Consider the following 25531-nt stretch of genomic DNA (forward strand, 5'->3'; position numbering starts at 1 on the left):
TTGATTTCAGAAGTCATTTGATGCTTGCAAATTTGAACATGGAGAAACGCAACAATTAAATACATTCATGCCTGAGTGTGGTCTTGTATATTTGTGGATCCTGATCGGATGTTACTCACGTCCCTTCTAACCAGCAGTGTTTTTCTTATGTGATATGTGTTCTTTGCCTTGTGGCTTATTGTCATGTTATTTATTCAGCAGGTTGTGCTGTCTTGGTGTTCTTAGAGTGAATTAACCATTTCTGGAAACGTACTAGACAAGATAAAAATGTGGGGAGACCATCGACAAGGCAACAGAATGGGGTCTTTTCGGTAAGCATTTGAATGTACAGTTTGTTTCAGCAACATTCTTAAATACCGTAAGCCATAGGAACTTTCTGTCTGTCAGTATTTCTGCGCATCGTCCCGTAAGCAGACTATTTTGGTAAAAGTTCTGAGGTCTGTGTGGAGCTAGGTGTGATTGCCAAAGAATAGGCATGTTAAGTGACAGTGTAACTTTCTGCATTTCCGTTTTTAATTTCTTTTTTTTTTTAACAACAGCTGCTTTTAGTATTTCTATTCCTTCTCCACACCACCTTTTCTAGTGATGCTTAGTTTAGCTGTTGTAAGCTAAGGTGATGATATGCCATATGGATTTTGGTGCTATGCACTGTTAAGTCCTAGAAGAGAAGCGCCTAATAGTGTGATGTTGATTCTCTTCAACCTTTGTGCTTGCCTTAACTTCAGAAATACTGTCACTTTCATTGCACACAGGATTTTATGAAAACTGTGAGAGTTTAGTTCTCTCCATGAGTTTAAGTAGATTGTATATCCCCATGTTCTTGGTGCTACTCCCTCGTAAGACATTTTTGAATGTCACTGGAACTGTTTTAAAGATTCATATGCAACTGACTTGCACAGCCTGATGTTTTGCTTAATTTACATTCTTCTGGTTGTTACTAGGCCCTGTGTTTGCAAGAGGGCTCTGGGTATAAAAAAAAAAATAAATAAAAATGGAGGCACCAAACGCTAGGGTTTTCCTCTGTTGTGCATAAATCTTTCATCCTTTGCTTATGTGTCTACCTCAGTTACTTGAACACCAGCATGATAAAGGTACTTCCTCATGGCATACCTTAGGTTTCTGCAACAAGAATACTTCAAATAATTGTCTAATTGTAATGTGTTGAGAAAGCTGATGACATTTGAGCTCTGAAAACCAGTATCCTCCAGAACATGTCTTAACTGTATTGATGAGGGAGTGATTGTGTTTTGTGATGATATCAGTAGTGCTGTCCTGTTGATTTTTAAGGGGATTTTACTGGCATCATTCTTTACTGTGTTGGGTGGGGAATTCTAACCTTGAACAATTTTAATTACTGTTCTACATGGTGGTGAAAGAGGGGCGTGTAGCTTAGGAAATCTGTATATGGTTTGATTAACTATGCAAATGTCACCTTGCATTCTGTTGGTGAGTGATTCTGGAGTGAAACTTGAAGAACAACACGACTTGCTGTAGTTGCTAAGGAAATGACCACTGATTTGGGTAGCTTGGTGTTATTTTAAAATGTGTTGATATTTTACTATTCTGTTTTTTTGAAAATGTATTGGAGCCTCGCTTAAATGAAAAATCAGGTAGCTCCATCTCAAAAGAAAAAAAAACCAAACCTCACTGGGTTTTGAAAAACCGTCTTAAGAGGAAACCTCTTCCTGAGTGGTTTTATGCAGGTAGCAGGAGAGCTCATAGCTATAGTGTTGTAAACTCGGTGTAAGACAGCCAGTCTGGAGGCACGAGCACAGGATCATCTTGAATGTTGATTGTTGGCATATTCCTGTGAGGCATCCTTGAAGTCTGAACTGATAGCTTTCAGCATTTTGCCAGTTTAGACTCCAGCACAAGGAAGCATAAATGAGTCTCTGTAGTATGTTAATAGAGCATGTTTGGTAACCTCTGCTTTTATGTGCCTCAGGATGACGTGTTAAGTTAGCTGTTTGTAATACTGCCCAGAGAGCTTAAGCTCAAGTGGTTCCTTGCAGGCGTGTGCTGGTGATGCTAATGAACAAACAAACACACCAGCTGGTGGAACCTTGAACAGCTGCAGAGCTGTGTGCAGTGCAGGACTATGTGGATTGCTACCATCATTAACCCATTAATATTGCAGGTATTCCCTGTTGAGTGCTTCTGGAAATTGTGCTGAAATGGGAGCACCCAAGTTTACTTTCTCACATCTGTCGTATGCTGCCTCATCTTAAACTGCCAAACATCAATATCTTCTGCGGATCTTAGACTGTTACACAACTCTATAAAGTTTAGAGAAGAATGTGCTGCTGTGTAGATTTCAGACTCTAAGCACGTTATGAATAATACTGTCTTTATTTCTACAGTGGGAGCCAAGAAGAAAGGTTTGCTCCCGGGTGGAACAGGGAATATCCTCCTTCCCTTGATAGTCTTGCTCAAGAAAGACACTCTGGCAACTTCTCTGGCAGAGAATCACTTCCTTTTGATATCCAGGCACTCACAGGCCTCCTCAATCCTCAGTTTGCCAACAGAGAGGAACCTTCTTTCAGCTTTGGAGCTAGAGATGGACCACGTAGTGACTTCAGAGGCGGGGAGGGGCACCATGATTTCAGGGGCAGAGATTTCCCACCATCTGACTTCCAGGGCAGAGATGAGTCTCAGATGGATTTCAGAGGTAGGGAGCCACCCTCTTCTGAGTATAGAGGCAGGGATATGTATTCTGGAGACTTCCGGGAGAGAGAAGGGCCACCTATGGACTTCAGAGGTGGGGATGTTCCTTCAGTGGACTACAGGAACAGGGAGACATTCCGTATGAACTACAGGGATAGGGAAGCACATAATATGGATTACAGGGGCAGAGATGAACCTCCATCAGACTTCCGGGGAAGGGGGTCTTTTGATCTAGACTTCAGAGGTCGAGATGGATCTCATGCAGACTTTAGGGCAAGAGATGTGCCTGAGTTAGACTACAGGGGCAGAGAGCATTCCTATTCAGACTTCAGAAATAGGGATGTACCTGATTTGGACTTCAGGGGTGTGGGCACCTCTGATTTGGACTTCAGAAACAGAAATGCACCATCGTCAGACTTCAGAAACAGGCACAGGTCCCGATCTGATCAGGATTTTAGGAGCAGAGATGTGGCTCCTCCTATGGACTTTTCAGATAGGGAAATGCCTCCTGTGGATCAAAGCCTTGTAGATTTTAGGCGCAACCAATCTACTGTACCTTTAGCAGAAAGAGAGGGCTCTGGTTTAAGCACCAGCAAGAGAGAGGAGTCTGCACTTGGTCTAGATAGAACTCCCTTTGGTAGCCAAAAAGGAGAATTTCAACATTCAGAAGCACCAGCCAGAGAAGAGGAATCACTTGGACTGGGTCTTGAAGATGACACCTCACACAATTTTCAGAATAGCCGTGGACCTCTTCCTACTCTTCAGGACCAAGAGGAGCAACCTCAGACCTTTGCTAACAAGCAGCAACAGCAGCAGCTTTCTGGGGGGGAGCAGCAGCAAAGATCCGATTCTGATCTTGGGTTAAAGGGTGAAGGTGGCCTGGATTTCCTTGGAAGGCAAGATACTGACTACCGAAACATCGAGTATCGCGATGTGGATCACCGTCTGCCAGGGCATCAGATGTTTGATTATGAACATGGCAAGTCCTTTTCAGAAGGAAAACCCAGCAAAGATTCTAGGCCCTATAAGAGCCTTCAGGTAGGTAGTTTTGTCAATTGATGTTTCTGTTAAATGCGTGTTGGCCAAAGAATGGAAGGAGCTGGGAAGGAGTCTTCTGTTCATATCCTATCAGTTCTATCCTAATTCACTGTCCTTCTCTGAGATCATCCTCAGGCTCCAGGTTGTTTTAATGGGCACCCTTTCTATCTCAGAAATACTTTCTTCTCAAGAGAATGCGATTTAGCAATTGAGAATTGCTAAATACGTAGAACCAGATTTGGTACAGGAAGTCCCCAAGTTGAATATGACCAGACAGAGGGAGGGTGTTGGGGGAAATAGTATACAGAATAACTTATTTTGTTATATTAGAATTTACTTTGTTGTAACCATTCTATGTTATTTTCTCCTGAACATTGCTTATGAGCACTACCAGAGAGAAGCTACTGGCTTGGGTGGACGTGTGTAGAACAGTACAGCTGTTCTCATGCATGCTTTGTTCTCCTTCAGAGTTAACTTTGAAATCTGAAGGTAACAGTAACTACTGAGTTAATAGCTACTATTGAATTTGAATCTACCACCGCTGGAAAGCAGAGAGAGGCGATTTGCCTGTTTTATTTTCCTGGACCTAGATCTCATGGTACAGCTCAACGAGCATGTAAGAATCTAGCAATACTAGTCCTCCAGAGCTCTGAATCTTAAACAGTGCTGTGGTTAAAGATTTGAGCTAGTCTGCTCATGGGCCTTTGCCTTTGAATTGTACCCTGCTTTATTTTGTTACTGTCTGTGTATCTTGTGAGCTAGCGTATCTCATTTGTAAAAAACATCTTGATTGTGTAAACTCAAGGACCAAGATTACCGGACCTGTCCCAAATACGTAAAGCCAAGCAAGCTCATTCGGCTAGGAGGAGTGCCTGAAACTGCCACAAAGGATGATGTAAGTGGGATGTTTTTAACCCAAAAACTTCTATCAAGGGTTTCTAAAAGTAACATTTTTAAGCCTGGTTAATGTAGTTCAGATGGTCTGTCATTTTCCTAGGGGAAAATCCAGATTTAGAAGTCATTGCAATGTTATCTTTTATCTGATTATTCCGGGTTTTGGGGAGTCTGGAAGTGATGAGTTTTTCTGCAGTCACATGTGGGGTGTTGATAGCTAAAAGCCTTGACTCCAGACTCCAGACTTTTTAACATGCCTTACTTCCATCATTGCTTTATATATACCAAATATTGTTATTAATTTGTTACTACATTTTGGTAACTGTGTAGTGTCAAAGTGAACTTGTTCGTTCTTAGTTACTTGAAATTGCTTAAATAAGATCTTATAAAGATGGAAAAGATGTCTGCTGCTACTGCAGATTTTAGTAAAAAAAAAAGCCCCAAAATAATTTAGGCTCCAAGGTGAAAGAAGCTCCCTTTCCAAACCCTTCCACTTTGAATTAGGATTTTTTTTGGTGGCATTTCCAGACATGAGAACTCCTACGTGCAATAGTTTTTGCTGGGGTTAGCTGTTATGATCAGAGCTTCTGAGGCTTGATATTGGAGAACTCATGGCAGAAACTTTGTCCATCAGAGGATGATAAGACTCAGAACAATCACCCCATGTCCCTTGATTTTCTTAAAGGCACTAAGATATCTGACCTTACATCAGGATCAGAGGTGAACTGTCTGGCTGAGACCAGCATAATAAACGTTTGTACAGTTGAATTGTGATGTAAATGGTGCTTAAACAAACACCAAAAATACTTCCCAAAACTCAATGAACAGTTCTCAGGTACTGCTGTAACTTAATCAGTAAAATGTGTCGGTTTGTAACTAGAAAGAAAAGAAGTCTTGGGGAGACAGAAATGTATGTTAGCAAGTGCTTCACTTTTCGAGGTTTGGTTTTGGAGACTGAAGTGGATCTTGGTTTTCCTGTAGATTCTCAATGCTTTCCGAGGGCCTGATGGGACACCTGTGAAGGACTTGCGACTGAAAGATTACAGTTCAGGTGAGAATGCTTTTCCAGTGCTTCTAGTTTCAAGTTTACAAAAGGGTACTTTTTTACACCGATACTCACTTAGGCAGTTTGGTTAAAATCTTTGGTGACATAATTGCAGGTATTTTTGAATGAAAATGCCCACTGAGTTTTGTAGTTTGTCCTCCTGTCTTCAGAACTGATGGCTGTGCTCACTGCTACTTTGGAGGTAAAGCATGTGTCCTGGTGCCTGTAGAGAGATGTAGGAGCAGCAGGAAAAACAGTAAGGCTGTTCTAATAGCCATCAAGAATAAAGTCAATACTGACATGGGACAGCAGGTTAATACCTCAATAGATTTTTTTTAAATTATTATTAAATCCTTTTGGATTGTTCTACATCTTGTTTTTGAGATGGTCTTGTTGTGGAATGTGTCCTGCACAGTGTCCTCAGGAAACCTGATCCATCCTAACATTTCTCCTTCAGTAACATGAAACTGTTACCCTTCTTAGACATGAAGACAGGTTAAAAAAAGAAAAAGTAAGTTTTACAAGCAAATATCCAAATACTGGGTCTGGATGATCTTCCTCATTCAAAGGATAAAGTTTTGCTGTACTTCTGATCAGTATGTATAGGATTCTGAAGAAAGAAATATTTTACAAGGCTGCTTTGTGAGAAAGTTGTACTGGAACAAAGATGTGCGATGGTAGGAAATGCAGGGTGAGTCCTGGGGATTGGTTTGGATAATACTGTAGGAAATACCTGGAAACCGTTGGGGTTTTGGTTTTGGGTTTTTTTTGTGGTTTTTTTGGTTTTTTTGGTTTTTTTGGTTTTTTTAAACATAGGAAAGCAGAGACTTCTACCTTCATCAGTGTTTTTTCCTGTTACCAGTATGGGTTGCATGTGAAGCAGCTGGAATTCTTGATGTCAATATATTATATAAAGGCTTCCTATGTGTTTAGTAGCTGGGGAGAGAAACTGGGGCAGTTGGGTATTTCTCAAGTATATTTTTGTTTCTGGAAGCTGTCAAAGGAGATTTCACAACCTTCTCGTGAACCTTTGAACTAAAGAACACCCCTGTGTCACATAATCTGGTCTGGCCCAACAAGCAGGGCTTAAGGGACACAGTCAATCTTTCTTGCTTCCTTTCCTCTTTTCTAGCATAGTACAGCATGGCTGTCATCACCCGCACAACACTGACTGCAATCCAATAATTGCAACATGCTCGTTTTTCACCTGTGCTGATGTAATTTGTCAGGTTTTTTTTTTTTTTTCTGAAACGCATCACATTTCAGTAATAAATCAACTTGAACTGGGAATCTCTTCATAGGTCTCTTGTGTATGTTATTAGGACTTACTGCCCTCATTAGAGAACCGTTGTCTCCTCCTTCCTATTCCCCATTTCAAAGGCTACTCAGGATGAGAAACAGTGTCTGAACTTACATGCAGAAGCCCTAGTATCTGCTGGTGGTCACATGTAATAAGAGGGTTGCAGTTTTCTGCTATCCCTCTAAAAGCTGCATTTTCTTTCAGTCTGTCTCATCGGCTGCAAAGTTGGGTTTTTTTTAAGTTTTTCTGGCCATTGTGGGAGGGGAAAGAATGAAGTTAAAATTAGCTCATATTTTATGAGCTATTTAAAGCTGTTCTTTAACTCTGTCCAGTCAACATCAGTAATTTAAGCAGTGTAGCACTATTCTAGGTTATGTGGATGCTCCAGAGACTTTGTTTTGCATTATGTCCTGAGGCTGCAAATGCAGCTGCTAATTTAAACAGCTTTCTGATCCTTCTTACGCAAGATGGGTACGTCTAGGACAGTAAAAGCTTCCTGAATTGTGAAAACTTCTTCTTCAAATTGAGTAACTAGAAGCTGTAGTAAATTTAATCCAGCTTTTCGCATTAGGTCATCCTATAGAGAAGTGTGTGAAATTGAATTCATATTAACTTCTGAAAAGCTAAGCCTGTTTGAAACTAGAGGCCAGTCATGGGCTAAACAATGCTTTTATGATGGGGTGTGTATGTAAATATTCGTAAGAATTAAAAGCAAACTTGCTGGATTACACCTTGGATACACCTGGGCCCACTGGCTGCATTGCTGTTATCAGCTCAATGGGACGATGGCAGCCTGGCTCAGAAGAGTGCGTGCTAAGCCTGTCTGAGTGGGTTGTATATTTTTGAGTGCTGTCCAGAAATGTTAAAAATAACATTAATCATGAGTATGCATGTTGAGTGTGTTTGAGAGAAGAATGCCTGCAGCTGTTGGAGAACAATAACAACCATAACAAATAACATGCAATTAACTCAAAATAAGTGAGGTTCGGATCAGTTTCACAAAAAGATAATGCTTATCATAAAGCTTATCTCAGCAGTTTCAACATGATGGTTCCACTGTATGAGCTTTCACAAGACTCTTTCTGTTTTGGGGGAAAATATATGGTTGATTTTTCTTGGAAAAAGCAGCTCAACTTCTTTATAAAGCCCTTTCTTTTTACATACTGCGTATGTGCTAAGGGAAGCATATTTTCACTGAAGGTTGTGCTGAGCATGGAACACTGTTCTTAATATACCTGGTGTGATTTTGGTACACATGCAAGCTGTTTATTCTTTAGGTTATTTTGTCTCTGAACCCCACAGACTGGAGTGGTGGCTAGATTTTAAACAAGGTAGTGAAAGGAGAGATGTTAAGAAATGGCATAGTAATTCTATTTAAATCAAAAAGGCATATATTTACAGCCAATGATAAAATATCAAATTCAGGCTTTATAGTATTAGTATACACAAGGTTAACTTGTAATTTCCATCAGTTAGATTTTTGAATTGATGTGTGTATATTCAGACTGAAAATATCAGATCCATTTGTGAGGGGAAGAGGACTTCTTCCAATGTAATGTATAAGCCTTGGCAGAAATAACTGTATTAGATTGTTGGCTTATCTTTCAGCTTGCCTTTTGAAGTGTGTTTCGTCATGTCTGTTCAATTAATCATTACAAAGGGTTAACCCTGAGGTGATAGTGGAATCTTCTCAAAGACCATCGACTGCTTTAGTATGCAGTATCTACTGGTGCCTCTTGCTGCCTCATGTGGAGGCAGAGCCGTGGATGTGCTGCTGCTTCGGTAGATACTAGTGGAGATGACTTGTCAGCAGCTGTCTGAGAAGGGGTTGTCAGTAATGGCTTGTGAGCTCCCCAGTCCCATCTGAAGGTACTTATTTCTGCTTGCTGGGGTCAAGGCTTTCATGTGGCTTTACAGTGTGGGGCTCCTTCTGTGGAGCTGTTAGTGCAGCATGTAACAGCACCAGCCTACTCGTGGCACGGTGTCTGTCATTCCCCTATTACTGTCTGTGTGCTTGCGTTGGTGCTGACTGCCAGGAACTTGAAACCAATACCTTTTGGCCTTTGAGGAATCTAACATGAACACACCTTGTCCTGGTTTTGATTTTGATCGTATTTTAAACTTACCTCCTGCCTGATTCTCATCAAGCTTTATTTCTACTTTCCCGACTAATGTCAAACGTAAGCCAAGTCTGAGATCTCATCTTGAGTGTCTGATGTGCACAGAACTCTTTGGCTGAACACACACGTATGGCCTGGAGAAGAGAGCGCACAGAGCTATCTTTATCTTAAAGGGCTGCTTATGATGAGTTGTTCACCCTTAAAAGATGCTGCAACAATGTCCAAGTAATAGGTGAAAACATGAAGCGTACTCTGAGCCTCCTGTTCAAATTATTCTCCTGGATGCAGTCTGCAGTGGGACAAGCTTGGAACATGTGTTTTCCAACCAGGATTCATGTTAGGGTTAGTACCACCAGTTGGGAAAAGCTGTTCAGGGAAAGCGAGCCTGAGAAATTGCTGGCAGCCCATGAGGCTTTTCTAGCTTACTCTACAAGCCCATCTGGGGAACCGAGAGGAGTTTTTGCTGAGCTGGGAGAGCCTGCTGGAGAATGGACACACTAACCGAGATGGAGAGCAGCATGTGCAGAGAGGAGCTCTGTGAAGCAGACCTGGAGGGACCAGGTGAGCTGGATTGCAATCAGAAGGAGTGGTGAGGTCTACCCCAGCCCCTTTATGTACCCTCTAAATTAATGCAGCACTTCAGAAATTGGGAATTTGGGTTTGTTAACCCACTTATAACCCTTCTGAATACTCACTTTTGAACCCAGGGTGGGGATGTGGAGCGCGATGCTTCACTCCTGAGGAGCAAAGCAGCCATGGAAATGGGAAGACTGGAGCAGGGAGGAATTCTCTGAACAGCAGTAGTGCTTGGGGCCAGAGGGATGTCCACATGGATACAGGTGGCTGATGCTAAAGGACAGGCATCCTCCTGTGGTGGAGGTAGATGCAGGAAATGTAGTTAACCTGAAAGTGTGACTAACCTAGAAGCTACTTCATGGCAGCTGCCTGCTCTGTTTTGAAAAGCTTTATTTTTAGCAAGTACTATTGGCACCAAACATACTTTATTGCTTGCTTGGCCACCTTCTTGCACTAGCATTTAATTTTTGTTCCATTTCTCCAGACCCGGCCCTTATGTGGTGCTTGGAACTGCCCCCCTTATCCCTCCCTTTGTTAAACTTAAACTGCCTTGGCCAAGCACTAGAAGAAACTGGATTACCTTGCTTGTTGTCACGGAGCTCTGCCACATTGCTGCCCTGTTAAATATTAATAAGCTCCTTAGATAAACTTTTAAAAGGTGCTCTTTTTTTTTTCCTCCAAGTGCTGTCTTATCTGCTATATCACAACAGTGAATTGTTAGTTTCAGGAATATTTCAGGAAGCCTCTGAAATTTAAAATTGTATTCTTTAGTGTTGCATTTTGCTAAAACTCATAATCTAAGGTCCAAAAGTTTACACTTAATGATGGAAAAATCAGTACAGATTTTTGAGTGGCGCACCTCTCCATACTAGGGATAAGTTCTCCATTTTCCGTGGCTGGAGTGCATCCTAAGGCAGTGGGATTTCCTCTTCCTTAAAGCAGAGCTCCTGCTGTGGTAGCAGGCATGGCTATGCATTTGTCTGGCCCACATATAACTGAGTCTTAGCTCCCTCACTGTAGCTGTACGTGTGGGTGGGGTTTGGGCTAGTAATGCTCTTGGAGGTCAGAAGCACTGGTGAAATACTGTGCTTATCCCCAGCTCCTGCATGCCACGGGTGCTGTCGTGCTGCAGCTTCCAACCATAGGTAGGGCTGGAGAGCTGAGCTGCTGCTCTGCATGGGGAGGGGATGTTTCTGGAAGTGTGCAGCAGAACTGTGCTAAACTGAGACTTTTTGTTTCCTTTCAGGAGTGATGCAGTGCCCTAGGGGAAACCCCTCTGAAGGGTGGATTTCTGGCCAGCTAGTAGCTTCCTCAGAAAGAGGGCTTGGCATCAACCCTCTGGAGTTTGATTAGGAGTAGATCCCACAAGGACTTAAATTCTTTGGTTTGGTACAAAAAACATGCTGTGGGTTGATGTGAGATCTCTAATACACACTGTGGCACAGAGGTGCATCTCACCTGTTGTGCTAATTATACAGAAGACAGCTTGGCTCACCACCAAGGCTGGTGCTGATGCACCACAGGAAGAATAATCTCCTGTTGCTGTGTTTGATGCTTTGCACAGTGAAGATTGCGTGGCCCACTCTACTGCATCAGCCACAAATAAGGGCGTGCAGATCTTGGGCACTTGTTGAGAGCTGAAGTGATCATCCGTGAGCTCACAAGATGCTGTAGCACATGGAGTTTCCTCTTGAGGCATGACCAGATCACCCGCTCATCAGCAGAGTCCTTCAGTCTGCAGGGGCTCACCTTTCAGAAGGTGGGGAAGTATCTTCAGCACTCATGTGCATGAAGCAATTGATTCTTTTTTGTAGCCAGAATAGTCTGGTGAGGACCTAAAAAAGCACTTAGTTGGAATTAGTCCATGGCCATCAATACCAGTCCTTGCCAGTTTTCCCAGCTGTGTGGGCAGTAGGCTTTTGGCTAGTCTTGCTTGATTTCATGGCAGTAGTGCATTGTCTTTTAGAAGTAAAAGGCATTCTTGCCCTTCTTTCCTCATCTGTGATGTGGTAGCTTAGGAAATAGGAAGTACAAATCTGTTTTAAGTCGGTGTTTGTGATAGCGATCAACCTTGGTTATAGGGTTATAGGGCCTGTTCAACTGAAAAGGCAACAAACACATTCATCCATAAAACATGCTCACAGCCTTTTTGACATGCAGAATCCTTCTCCCTGTAACCATTTTTACAAATGTGCTCACCCTTTTTGCATCTCCAGCACAAAACTTCACGGTGTGCTGACATTATTGCATCGATTGCTTTTCTGAGTCATTTCTGCTAAATGACAGATGATACATCCTGGAGACCAGGTTGATATTAGCAGCACTTTAAAACCAAGTTTCTGTCTGCAACACTTTCCCAGGTATGCAGCTTCCAGTCCTCTCCTGGAGTTTTGCGATGGCTCCAGCCTTCCTTGGATTCCGGGTTTCTGTACAAATATAATGTAATACTTTGTCTTTAATAAAGCTACAGTGTGTACGATCTTAGTGTTGTGGGTTTTTCCTTCTGTTCCTCTGTGCTGCTGTACAAACTACCCTTCTTCTGGGCCAGGAAGGGTTGACAGCTATTTGGGGCTCTGCCTGTTGTAGTTCCTGTAGTTTATGGGGCTGCGTGTGTCTGCCTTTGAGGGCATCTCAGGCAGGTCCTTTCTGAATGGAGGGGGGAGGATGGACTGTGGTGCTCTACCTTTCAGAATATAGCTGCGTTTCACATCCTGTAGTTTCAGTGCTGTTTTCTTCTGCAGCGCTGTCATGAATGAAGCGTAAGAGTGTACTTTTTTTATACAAAGGGACAGTATGAAGTGACAGGCCTCTTTCCAGCAGCCAGGTGTGGCTTGTAAATGCTTGGCCTTTGAAAGGAATTGGGGATATAGCTTGTTGCAGATTGTCCTGTTTAGTATTCAACAGCAAGCTTTTCTGGTACAGCTCTTCAGCTTTAGTAGCTCTGAAGACCAATTTATCTGTGCAGTAAAAAGATCTGACATATTTATGGATGCTCAGAATCCACCAGCTGGTATCGAGAGAGCTCTCGGTTTTGGCTTCTGAGCTTGTGTTAGCATAGATAGATTGCTGCCATTCCCTGCCGTGCTGCGGTGTTGCCCTCCAAGTTTTCAGACTGTGCGGGCAGCTTTATTTTCTCTGCTCGCCACGGAAGGCACTACGCTGTTGCCCATCCTCACTGCAGTGGCAGGACTCGCTGCGTAAGCACAGATACAGCCGCTACTGTGCATGTTCAGGAGCTCCTGGCTTCTTGGAAGCATCAAGTGTATTATGCCTGCTAATAATAGTACACTGTAATAGTGTAGAGATACAGAGAAGGCCCTGTGTTTTCCAGTATTTTCTTGTGCTGAGGTTTTCACTCTTTAGTATGGATGACCTACATCTGCATCTTTCCTTAGAGGAAACAGAAAAACTTGTGCATGGGCTTATGGGCATGTTGCCAAAATGTCCCACAGATGAGGTGGCTCTTACTGTCGACCAAGGAATAACAGATTCTCCAAGAACAGTGTGCAAAATTCTGTCTCCACTGCCTGAGCTGTGCAAAGGTCGGTGTGTGAGATTCCTTCAAGGGATGAAGAAGTCTTTCATATTCACTCCATACTTTATGCTGTAGTTGTCTTTGAAGCAATAGAACTTTCTTCTCTAACATGGATGAAACTCTGTAGAGAATTTCCCCACCTGCACTCTGCTCTGCCATGCTGTCTCTGGAGAGAGCATGCAGCAAGAATGTCCTTGCTTCAGCAGGCTGGCCATGGCTCTGCTTTAATGTGCTATCTTGCCGCATCCTAAGAGTGCCCAAAACTGCAGATGCTTTTCTTCTGTGGTAGTTCTGTCTTATCCTACAGGAAAAAAACACAAGTGAATTGTTGTTGGGATGGTTGAGAAGCTCTCTGCCTCTGGAGACTCCATCATTATCGTCTTCTGCCCTCAGGCTGCTTGGCCCCATCTGGCAGATGCAGGGACCTCCACCACGGTTGCAGCTGGCCCAGCTGTCCAGTTTAGCATAGTGTCTTTTGGCAACCTGTTATACAGAGTTACTGTAATAGGAGGCCATCTTCTTACTTTACAGGCCAGAGGAGAGAGAACATGTTCATATTGCACCACAGCAGACAGGGCTTTTGTAGCAGTTGTTTTTAAGAAGGCAGGTGACAGTTCACCATGGAGTTAGGCATGTAGATGTAGCACTTAGGGACATGGTTTAGCGGTGGACTTGGCAGTGTTAGGTTTATGGTTGGACTTGGTCTTAAAGGTCTTTTCCAACCTAAATGATTCTATGACAAGGTTACCTAATGCCTTAAGCTTGTAGGGGTGGGCAGTAATGTGACTTACGGCATGTGTGTTCCTAGAATCCAGGAGCTGGATCACCTCTCGAATTGGATGCCTTTGTCATGTTGCCATCATGCTTTCTTTCCGAAAGTATCTTTGGTTTGGCATAGACAGGGCTGCTGTCGTTACGTGATCTTTTCATTTGGCCTCCTAAAACTCCAGAGATATTTTTTGATGTCTTCACGCTGCTTAGAGCCGCTATCAGAACAACATTATGGTTTTCCTTTATTTAGATCTTTGACATAACAAACTATCATGAAGTAACACGTTACTATGTGTCAGTTGTTCAGTAGAAACCATGTGTGTATAGAAACAAGTCTTATTTTAAATCCCAAGTCTTTGATCTTTTTTTCTGAAGCCAAAACCCAGTAATTTTAAGTCAGGCTTTCAGGATTTTTAGCCAAACCATGGCATGCTAACAGGGACCTGCTACTTGTTGTCAAAATTCACTTCACTAAAACACACCTGTTTCAGAGGCAAGATATTCCTTATTCAAATGTTTGTGGAACAGCTTCCTGGAGCTCTACATGTGTCCTTACTCCTAAGTATTAAGCGATCGTGCCCATTTTCAGTGCAGAAGACAACTGAGCTTGCTTTGGGAACATCCGTAAAGAATTGTGTATACATAGAAACACTTAAGGGAAAACAGAAGTTCTCTGGATTTTATGTGCATGCTCTCCTTCTGTTCTCCTCCTACCCATCGTATACAGCCTGTGGTACTGTAGACTTGTGCAGCTGAGAGGAAGTAGTTAAATAAGGTAGAGAAGTCCTTTTACACAGTTGACCTAAAACACAGGGTGAGATGAGGACATGCATGTTTTATGGCTATGCCGGGGCCAAAATCCGGATGAGTTCAGGTGTTGGAGGACTGTTCCTCTTGGAGAGTTCATTTGGACAGTGTAACTATGCTGCAACGTGTTCAGAGGTTGCGTGGGGGGAAATACTGATTCCTTTTTCACAGAGTCTGTGTTGATTACATGTACTTCTGCCAAAACATAAAGCACCTCTTATTCCATTCTACTTTTTTGTGGATCCTGAAACTGTAGTATTGTATTAATCAGTAAGTGAAGGATTGAATTAAGAAGATACCAGGATTTACATCTTCACGTGAAACCTTGCATATGAATTTTGGTTGGTGATTTTGCTTTGCTGGTTTGATCACTTTGGTTTTACTATTATGACCTGAAGAATACCAGTGGGTGTCTGAGAGCTCTCATTCACAAGGGGAGGACAGTTTACCTTGGGATGCCTGTTGTGCCAGTTCCTGCCATTAAGTGCCTGGCCCCATGCCTCTGTCAAAATCCCCTGTCCTGCTTCTGCTAACAGCAGCTGAACTGCTACATTCTGACAGGCAAACTGCCTGAAGGCTTCAGAAATAAAAATATGCAAGCTCAGCAGCTGACACAAAGAGCTGAACCAGCCCTACAGAGGAGGCAGGGAAGAGGCACGACAGTTGGTGGCAGGAGCTTCTTTAGCTGCTTCCCCTTTAGAGCTAGCCTGAAGTCACTTGGTTTTTTTTCAAGCGTTGTGCTCTGTGTAATGTGATTATTGCAGATCATGGAAAAAATCAGCAAACAGTGCGTTTTGAAGGTGCTGTATAGCAGCACTGTTGTTCCACAGGCCTCCTTTCCATCATGGTCTAAAATGGAAGGAGTCTCTGGTGGAGCTGGGGGAAGGGAGACAGAGCAGGGGTGCCATACCATCCAAGGCTGATGTTACTCTGTAGTTCTCACATACTGAGCCTGCTTGTCAGATCTGCGCAAAGGGCTGGATCTGGGGGTGGAGGAAAATGTCAAGCCCCCGCAGATCTTCATCAGAGGTTTGGGGTGGAGCAGGGGCTCCAGGCTGCTCTCTTCTTGCATTACTACTTCAGTGCTGTCTGTGCAAGGACAGCTTGTAGTGAAATGCAGAATGCTGCATCCCTGTGCAACCTGACCACAAGAGCTGAACATCTGGTCTGAAGCTGCTTTTTGGCAGGATATGGGGCCACAGTTTCTGGTTTTAGTTCTCATTGTACATGTTACTGCAGCTATGCTTATTAGGGCAGGTTGAATTTGGTGGGAGAGGGCAGAGGTAAGAAAGTGCAGATGGAGAAATGTACTGGTCTTCCCCTTAATTGTCTCCATGTAATGCTTGGAACGATCCTCTAGTGTACATTCCTCCAAGCATCTCAGCTTTTGTATCTACATATAACATTCAGAGTTGCACTCTCAGTTGTGTCATGCTGGATTAAGTCCATGTCTAAACCACTCATTCACTTCACAAGGACTGGGACGTAAACTGCCTCTCATTGTAGAGCAAATAGAGTGTAAAAATCTCCAATCTTGCTTTCTGTCTGTCAGGAGACCCCCTACTTCATATGCACATGGACATAAGAGAGCACTCTGATCCTGGCTTGCTGATTGCAGCAGCTTTCAAAAATCCTCTCCATGAAGGGGAATCGGGAGCCTTACAGGCTGACAAATATCATTCATGCAGCCCTTTTCTAAACAGGAGGGAAAGAAGTGACTAGAGTTCTGGATTTGAATAAGACTTTAAAATGTACCATGTGAGTGTGCACGCTGTGTTGTGAAGTAGCAGAGGTGTCTGCCCAGAATGCAAAACAGTCTCCCAGCAAGGGGCAGCACTGCTCCTGGAGAGCAGCTCTCTTCTGCAGAGACAACTGCTTCATTTTCAAAATGTGATTTAGTGTGGCTGGAACTGCAGAGCAGAATGGATGCTATGGGAACAGCTGGGTGAATTTGGTTCTGTCTATCCTGCCAGCTGAAACCATACCTCTAGTTCCAGGTGCCCACTTCATGTAAGAAGGCTTTAGCTGCATTCCACCACAGATGGCGTCCTGCTGGCCTGTCTTTCACTGAGCTGAAAAGCACCCAGATTGATAAATTTTCCTCTAGTGTAATTATATTGACTAAAATAATATGGGGAAGGGGAATAAATTCCTATGTGAGGTAGAGGAGGAGCTAGATTCAAATTGGAGTCTCGTTATAAAGGCAAGTGTGCAAAGTCAGGATTGTGTTGTTAGAACAGCGTGCAAAGAGCTCCCAGAATAAAAAAAAAATAATCAGCAGGGTTTGATGATGAAACAGTTTTGTATGGCCTTGTCTCTGATGTGGTTCAGTACAAAGATGGTAAAGAAACAGCAAAGGAAAAATTGGAGAGTGCAGCAAATGTTCTTTGGCGTAGACTTGGGGGAGATGGGGGCTGTTTTCCAGCAGACTGGAGTGTCTTGCCTGAAAGAAGTGTGCGTGGAGTTACCTTCCCATGGAAGGTGAGGGGCTGAAGCAGTAGGGACCAGATACCTACCTGGTTTGAAGATACTGGTGTTAAGACGTGCATCTTTAGGAGAGGAGACAAGCTCTTAACCAGGACAGCTAGGTGCCTAAAATGGTACAGTCCACATGGAGAGTGGCTTTCCTCTCGCTCCTAACCAGCCAAAAGAGCAGCAGGAGGAGGGAACCAAGCCTTTCCTTTTACTCTTTGTCCGTGTAGAAGCATGTCAGCCCATGATCATCTGGAAAGCACTGTTTTGGAGTGAGGTGGCCTTGGCTTGTGAAGGGTGAGGTTGTGACTTTAAGTTGTTCCTCAGTGCTTCAGTTCCTGGAGATAGTTTCAACATCAAGGATGGCTCTTAGGATGGTCTTAGCTTCTATAGTGTTCACCCTGCACTTTACTGTGGGACATAACGTTTCAGCGCAGGTAACCGGAGTACACAGTTGAATCAGTGGGTCCCTTCTGCCACTGACTGAGATGACAGCTTTCCAAGGAGTGAGAAGAGTAAAGGCTCTCTAGTTTCTTGCATCTAAACTTAAGCTCCCACACCATCTTGTTACATGTGCAATAACATCTATACCAAAATGAGAAAGTTGGAGTTCTCATTCCAGCTCCGCTGCACTTTTTCATAATACAAGGGATTGAACTTCGAAAGTAAGCAGGTGTCGAAGGAAAAATAGCAAAGGCAAAGGAATCGTGTTAGCTTTTTCTGAAATACTGCCCAATTAAAATGCTGGCTATTCATGTAAAGTACATTTGGAGCAAGGTACTTCAAAATGAGTTATCAATACTTGCTTTGGAGAGCACTGCCTCCAAGGTAGCACAAAATGTGGAACTAGCAATGGAAAATCACTATGCCTTTAAAAAAAAACCAAAGCAATTATTTCTTGCCCTAAGGAAGGGTGTGCCTGTCACTGGGTTGTGTAAGGGGAAGTGGGAACACTGTACTATTAACATTCATGATAAACTGCACAGTTAATCATCATCCAGCTAGTCCCTGATTTCTCTCCTTTTCATTCTGGAGTAGAGGGGTGGTGGTTAGAGGGTTTGTCATTGGAGGGAAAGGGAAATTGAATATTTAATGTGGCTTTCTTTATGACAAGGCACTAACATGACTCCCGTCTGTATTTAAATGCTGTCCCCAGGTTACGACTATGGCTATGTCTGCGTGGAGTTTTCACTCTTGGAAGAGGCCATCGGATGCATGGAAGCCAACCAGGTTGCTTTACACTTCGGTCAATGCTGCTAGAAGATTTTTAAATATTTTTTTTGGTGGGGTGGTGGAAAGCCAATGAGTTTTTTTGAACCATTCAAAGGAAGATCTGTTGTATTATACACAACACTGTGGTTTAAATGTTGTTTCCAGAAACTTGTAAAAGGCTTAGAAATGCTAGTGTGAAAGAGCTGCTGGACACCAAATGGTCTGCCCTCCTCCCTAGTGTATGTCGGCCCACTGGCTAGAGTCAGAGGCTGGTGGCTGACCGACTCCTAATGCAGGTTTTGGCCCTGATGCTTTTGTACTCACACTGAAATCCAGTTGGAAAGAGCTCTGCTAGCATTAAATGCCTCCCCCGGTTGTGCGTGCACACACACATACACATGTGACTGTAGGTGAGGCCCGTGGTATGCAGCTCCGAGTCAACTATGACTTGCACGCTCCATTTTTCCATATGCCTTGTGTGTGGGAGAAATTCTTAATTGTGTGTCTCCCCCATATCTATCCTGTCCTTAGGCAAGCTGGAGCTGCAAACACGAGGACTACCCTATGTGCAGTTGCACCTGGTAAATCTGAACATTTTCAGCCCTTAAAAGTGCAAAATGGTTTAAATCCCCAGTGAATAAGTACCCAAGGGGAGCTTTTACTCTGACCTGGTATTTGAGGCTAGAGCTGTTGTCCACCATACAAGAGCAAGATGCATAACATTTGTTAGATAAAACATAGATTCCCGTCTTGCACCACCCTCCCTGTGCTTTGGAACTGCAGGTGACGGATCACTCAAGAAAAACCACTGAACAATTGATCCCCCTTCCTTCACTACATCCCTTAAGTCTCCTTTCTGCTGCCGCCTTCCTCCTAGTTTGCCTGAGTAAGAATCCGTATCAATTATCTAAAGCCTTTCTACCTGAATCCCAAGTCTCGCTGTCATGAGAGGAGAGTCCTGAGTCAGATTCAGAGCTGTGCATCTGCAAAAATGTACTTACAGTTAATGAGTCTTCACAGCTGGAGTTTCAAAGGTCCCACTAAGCGCTCGCATTTGGCTCTATTTTCAGTTACAGAGGTATTGCAACTTACAAAAATGTTTTACAGAAATAATTCTGTTGTTGGGAAAGAGCCTGGCACATTCCCACCAGGGTGTTGGTGGTGAGCACAGAAGAGAGAAGGCTCCAGAATTAATTATTACTTTTGCCATCAGTGACAACTTTTATTTCCCCTTCAGTGTTGCTACAATTCCCAATTTATTTTGTAGTCACTGAGAAATCTGTAATTATGTATGACACTCCTTTTAACCAAATACCTCTCCATATTCTCTCTGCAATTCTGCTCACATGAAACAATGTCTCCCTACGTGAGAGCAATTCCAAAATACCTGGGAATTTGGGAATTCCTCTTTTTCCTGTTGTTGATGCCTGCTCTACCCCTTCTCCTGTTTGGAGCATCCCTATGTACTTGGACAGGTGTTTGACTTGATCAGATTTGGTGCGTTGCTACGGCAAAGAGCCTGTAAGCACCAGTCCTTGAACTGAGTGCTTAGAGGTGCCCAGTAAATTACTGTACGCACATGCACATGAAGAAGTTCTGGCTGAAGTTCAACTGCTGCTTACGTAGACCTTGCCCAGCAACAGTTATAACAGGCCTTCAGGCTGGATAATTTTTTACTGTGTTTCCCTTTCAACATTCAGGCAGGGTGCTGCCAGAACCCTGCTCATGGTGGGGGATAATGGTCCCAGCTGTGCACTCTACCTGGGATGTGTTAAAAGCAGATAGGGCATGAAGTCTTCCAGTTTTCCTTCCTGCTGTATGTGGCTGCCTGTGTGCATGTGCAGAAGAAAGCTGGAAGATGGAGTGGTTGGAGGGCATCATCTCCAAAGCTTGCATGTGCCAATCTTCACTATGTTTTAATACAGCTATGGTACTTTGTAATTAGTGAAGCAAGAAATGTGCTTTTTGGGGTGACCCAGGCTATATGAATTTGGTCAGGAGAGTTGTAATCTCTGGATTGCCCCACACAGGTTAACTTCTCTAACTTGCTCTTGACTGAAAATGGAAGAAAAGGCCTTCTAATTATTTAAATAATAATAAAAAAAAAAGTAGTAAGATCTGTGTCTGACCTGCGGCAAGGGAGGGAGCTAACTTTTAAGTTCTCAGTAAAAGCCAAGTAGAGATACTCAGAAAAGGAGTTATGCAATTTAGTTGTCCTTAGACAATAGATATCCCATTTTAATATCTTCCAGGGTAGAGTTGTAAGATCATCTCCTGAGATTGAGAACTAATCTGCATTTTTACAGCCTGCAAAAACCAAAACCTGTGTTAGCTAAGACATAGATTCTTTGATAGTTTAGTTATTTTCAGAAGGTTATCAGCCATCCCTGTCAAATGCAGTCGCTTGTGAGAGCATAAATAGCAAAACAGTGTCAGCCCACAGTGACATCCTAGTCCCTCACTAGTCAACCTGCCTCTTTCTCAGTCATCTGTAGGCTGGGAATAAATAGCTTTTGCAGAGACAGCGTTTTTTGATGCTGTTTAATGCCTGCTTAACTGCCCCTGCCTGAAGAACAATTTGCTACATCCCTATGTTGTATAATTCCTATATTGTGAAATCCTTTTGTTTTACTCAGCACACACCTGCACCCACTTAAGATCATTCCCAAATTTGCTAACTACAGATTTACCAGGTCCAACTCCCTCCATTCAGTAAGTCTAGCATGTGTATGTGACCACTGAGATTTGAGGGGCGTTTCTGTTAAGTACATTGTGATAAGGATACAGCCATCTTCTACATTGCCCTAATTTTGTAGGACAGTTTCACTCCACTTGTATTAATTGCTGCAGCTAAAGTAATGAAAATGCCCCCCTTATTAATTGCTTTGCCTTGTTGATTGTTGCGTTGGCAATTTATTACAGCGCAAGGGTCCCATCTAACATATGTGAAACGTGATGGATTGCCTTTATTGCTAGTGCAGAGGTGTTGGGCAACAGGTTTGGCTGAGCTAGGTGCTGGCTGCCAGCTCTCCTGCTGTCTTTGGGAGGCTCTTTGCCTTGGTAGGGCAGAGGGGCTGTTGAGTTGTTTTGCTGAACCCGGGTGCAGCCCTTGTTGCCGGCTGATGGTTGGTGATGCTCCTGTTGGTCTTTTGTTACAAGTTTGTTGTCATTTGACTTTTATGAGAGGACATCTCTCTGATGAGCTGCTTTTCCGTTGGGGAGAGACAGGTATTTTGAATGGAAAATGGGGTTTCTGTCTGCTATGTCACATGGTTTCTCCTAAATAATTTTTCCCTCCTTTATTCTCATTTTTGAAAGGTTGTAGTGTGGTGTGGCGTTTGTCTTATTGTGTTTTCTTTGCATTCAGGCTTGGTGTAAGCCCCTGGTGTAGTAGTGTTCCTGTCTGGGGGCACCAGATTGGCTTCTTGGAGGCAACTTTGGGAATATATCCCACGGCTCTTGTTCTCCATACGCGTTGCGGTCTCTTTGCGCTCCTCCTTCATCTGTAGAAGAAACACACATAATAGGCTTGTTATTGGGTGCGAGAAGATCAGGCAGGAAACGAAGTACCCTTCGTGTACTGTTGCCTGTCATAAAGGCAGGTGAAGGAGGAGAAATGGAGAGAGCCTGTCTCTGCTGCCTGGGTATTTTACTGTTTTCACTGAGAGAGAGATGGTTGTTATACATATGGAAGCAGAAGGGGTTTTTTAAGCTTAGGAGCAAATGATCAGTCTTGACTGACTAGGTAGTATTGTCTCCAAATCTTCTCAGGCCTCAAACTTAGCAACACTGGCAGCATGACTATTTCCTAGTTTTGTTGCTAGTAACTAACATCTTTGTAATCCTTTCCTCCTGTTTCTTAAGTAAGAGGGCAAAAATGAGAGAGAGCTATAGCATGAACTTTTAAAAATACATACTTCTTAAATTATTGTGGAGGTCTCCAGGCATGTGCTAGAGTGGTTGTTCCAAGACTTGCTCTTGTGCCTTCCCGCACTGAGGCCGGCACATATCGGAGAGCAGTTTCCTTTGCAGTGCTGTGTGGTTCTGGTTCAGCTCGCTGAGCACAGTGATACCTCCATTCCCTGCTTGTTTCTTACTGGAGAGGGTAAGAGGGATTCTTACTGGATTATGTGGGTGCTCACTTTATGTGAGCACATCCCACCACTGTGCAATTGGCAGCATCAGCTGTGCATTTCTCCTGCTCTGAGCCCATGCCCTTTTATTCATTCACTGCAGTGCTTTTCTGCATTTAGTGTGAACATAGCTTCTTGTACAGATCAGACTTCACAGGCTTTTTGCTGTAGCTGTTGGTGTTAAAATCCACAAGATGCTGTGACAAGCAGGCAAAGCCTGGGACTTTCTGTCCTGAAAACATTTGCAGTACCCAGTGTGGCTTCCCAGTTAAATACAGAAGGAGCTTGTGGTTATCCTGAGAATGCATCTGCTTTGGTGACCTGCAGCCTTGGAGTATTTATGGAAGTCTGTGGTGCAAGGAGTGTGTTGCAATTTGTAAGAGAAAATGTGTGTCCAAATGTCAAAAATAATTGTTTTCCTTTTGGTAAGATATGCCAAATTGCGGAGTCTGGCATTTTTTTCTAGAATCTGCAAAATGCCCCCAGTAATGGAAGATGACACCCGCCTCAAGTGTATTTTCACGGGCTGTCTGGTATCCATCATTTACTCGCTTGACAACGTCATTCCATCTCTTTAGCTTTAACCTGCAGTTGAGGGTGGTGGTGACAATTGAGTGTGTCCACAAAGACACTGAAATCTGTTTGCATGTTCGGCTAAGTGCTGGAGATGGCTTTGCTTCTGATATGTCCTCCTTGGATTATCAGCTGACATTATCTTCTGCTTTTCTTGTTGTTTATTAGGTGTGTGGATTTTGCTCAGGTTGTATCATTAGCACACATCTTTTTTTTTCCCTATTAAACCTGTCCTGCTTTTGAATGTGTGGATTTCTGGAATTACCTTTTGGAGTCTTCCACTTTGAATGTGTGTATAGAGAGTGGAAAGGCTTGTACACCTAGGCAGTGTTTCTTCTGTAAACATTCTAATGATTTGGGAAGCATGCACATTATGGAGTAATTTTTATGATCCAAGTGACCTATGGAATGTTGTCTCCATAGGGTACCTTGTAATCAGATGAGTGGATTTCCAGGCAGCAGAGCTGACTTTTTTTTTTTTTTTTTTTTTTTGGTGTGTGTCTGATTCAGTGTGTGACCTTGTCACGAGCTCACCCTGGTCTTACATCACTGAGGCTTGACATGTTGAGTCAATCATTTGTTCATTCCCACTTGTGTCTCACTAATCACTGCATCATACCGTCATTTAATTGGAGTTGTGAGCCTCTGAGATCAGTACGGAAGTCTGCAGTGGGAGGCTCCTAGTGCTGGGCAGACGCTTGCCTGTGAATAAGCAGTTGGATCTGCCTGCGATGACCTGTGACAAGGCTTGGTGTGTGGGTGTACATGTGTATATCCTGCAGTGATGTTGTGAAAAATGCACTGTCTGCTTTTCTGTTCAGAGGACTGACTTAATCTCTGCGTGCTACAGAGACCTTCCTTGTGCAGAGAAGGGTGTCTTGTTGTAAAACATAACTGCCAAAAAATTCTGGTACTGAAAATACTTCTCTGGACCTTCCTCTCTTCTGTCACCTCAACTGTTCAAGCTGTGTGAATCCTCCTAGTCTCTCTTCCTTTGGCACAGGAAGTCGTAAGAGATCTTCTGTCAAAGACTTCACACACTCTTCCTTCAGCCAGTGGTAGCTGCCCATCAATGTGTTGTTTCTAGCCCTACCCAGATAAAAAAAATAGAATTTTCTTCTTGGCATCTCTCTCCTGCCTTGCCTCAGGAAGCACACCATTCTAACCAACGTATTTTAAAATAAGTGCACTTTTAACTGGAATAGTTGTGAAGCTGCATCTTCTTGCTCTACTTATGTGATCCCAGCTTGCCATGTCCCTCTACCTCCCTGCTCTTATTCCAAAATCCTACCCTCCTTTTTTCTTTCTTCCTTTTTTTTCCTTCAGTCTCACCTTAGCCATGTGATGAGGATTGTATGCTTTTGCTGCTGCTGAACTGCTGCTCTGTAATGGGATTGTCCCATGGGACAGCTTCTGGGTGAGCTGCTTGGAACGTGCAGCAGATGCTTAACCAGGACTTCCTTAGTATCTCTGGTTGCTCCTGGGGATGTGTGGCCCAGCAGGGTTATCTCAGGACTCAAATATTGCTGTATACTGCAGAATCATCTATTCCATGTGCTGAAGTTCACTTGGGCTGCTGTATAAATAGGTTGTTCCACATAAAGCATCCCTCCCTACCCTTTTCTGAAATGAAACTGCTCTCCCCCAGCCCCTGGGCATTTACGTTCTGGTTATGGGTTTGCTGGGATTTTTTGCCAGTTGACATTAACAAATCTGTGTGATGATATATCTCTGAAATGTCCATTCTTTCCCCGTAGATTCAAATGCCTTGTTAAGCAATTTTTTCTCTGTTGGGATAGATGTTCTATTTACAGCGCCAGGAGCTTGAGCTAGCAAACGTTAAGGAATAATTGTGGTTTCCTGAAATTTGTTTAAATAACTTGATCCATGAGCGATTGTCTAGATAAGTGTCCAGTCCTCTCTGGCTGACTGATCATATGATGTGATGTACCAGTACTTGCAGTGCATCACTCACTCCTGTTGGGTACCGCATGCCGCTGTGCAGCATCTAAAGGTGCATGGGGGTGGATACTCCCCACACTGGTGGCTCAGAGTGAGGAACCACTGTTGGGCAGCTGGACCTCTGGTCATGCCCAGCATGGCTCTTGTAATAATGGGGGTACTTGAAAACTTTTGCTCATGAGTATGAAATGCAACATGTACCCCAGATAAGTCTGCTCTCTGCCCCTTCCGTAGGCCTAAAGTTGTATTATAGAGCACTCATTGGCAGAGCAACACCTAAGAAATAGCTTTGTTTCAGTATTGTCAACATGCGAAGTATTTTCCGGAGTGACACGGCATCTGGCACACTCAACCTTTGAACTCGTTTGTAGGTGAGATTTTGCCTTGAGCTAGAAAGGATTTGAAGTAGACCTTGGATACATATGCAGG

General features: G+C 43.3%; 1 protein-coding gene across 3 annotated transcripts in view; it reads left to right on the top strand.

Annotated features, from left to right (window-relative positions):
* Positions 1 to 202: 202 nt before the first annotated feature.
* RBM6 (RNA binding motif protein 6) overlaps positions 203 to 25531 on the top strand; it is a 54578-nt gene continuing 29249 nt past the window's right edge. For 2 of the 3 annotated variants that reach the window (XM_010561554.1, XM_010561553.1), the window contains exons 1-5: positions 203 to 311; positions 2361 to 3702; positions 4508 to 4597; positions 5578 to 5647; positions 18379 to 18452. In XM_010561554.1, the coding sequence (XP_010559856.1) occupies positions 268 to 311; positions 2361 to 3702; positions 4508 to 4597; positions 5578 to 5647; positions 18379 to 18452 (1620 nt within the window). In that variant the 5' untranslated portion in view covers positions 203 to 267. Of the gene's footprint in view, positions 312 to 2137; positions 3703 to 4507; positions 4598 to 5577; positions 5648 to 18378; positions 18453 to 25531 lie in introns of all 3 variants that reach the window. The other variant, XM_010561556.1, reaches the window with a different exon arrangement.

This window comes from Haliaeetus leucocephalus, unplaced genomic scaffold (genome assembly GCF_000737465.1).
Source record: "Haliaeetus leucocephalus isolate CR32 unplaced genomic scaffold, Haliaeetus_leucocephalus-4.0 Scaffold148, whole genome shotgun sequence".
Taxonomy (NCBI): domain Eukaryota; kingdom Metazoa; phylum Chordata; class Aves; order Accipitriformes; family Accipitridae; genus Haliaeetus; species Haliaeetus leucocephalus.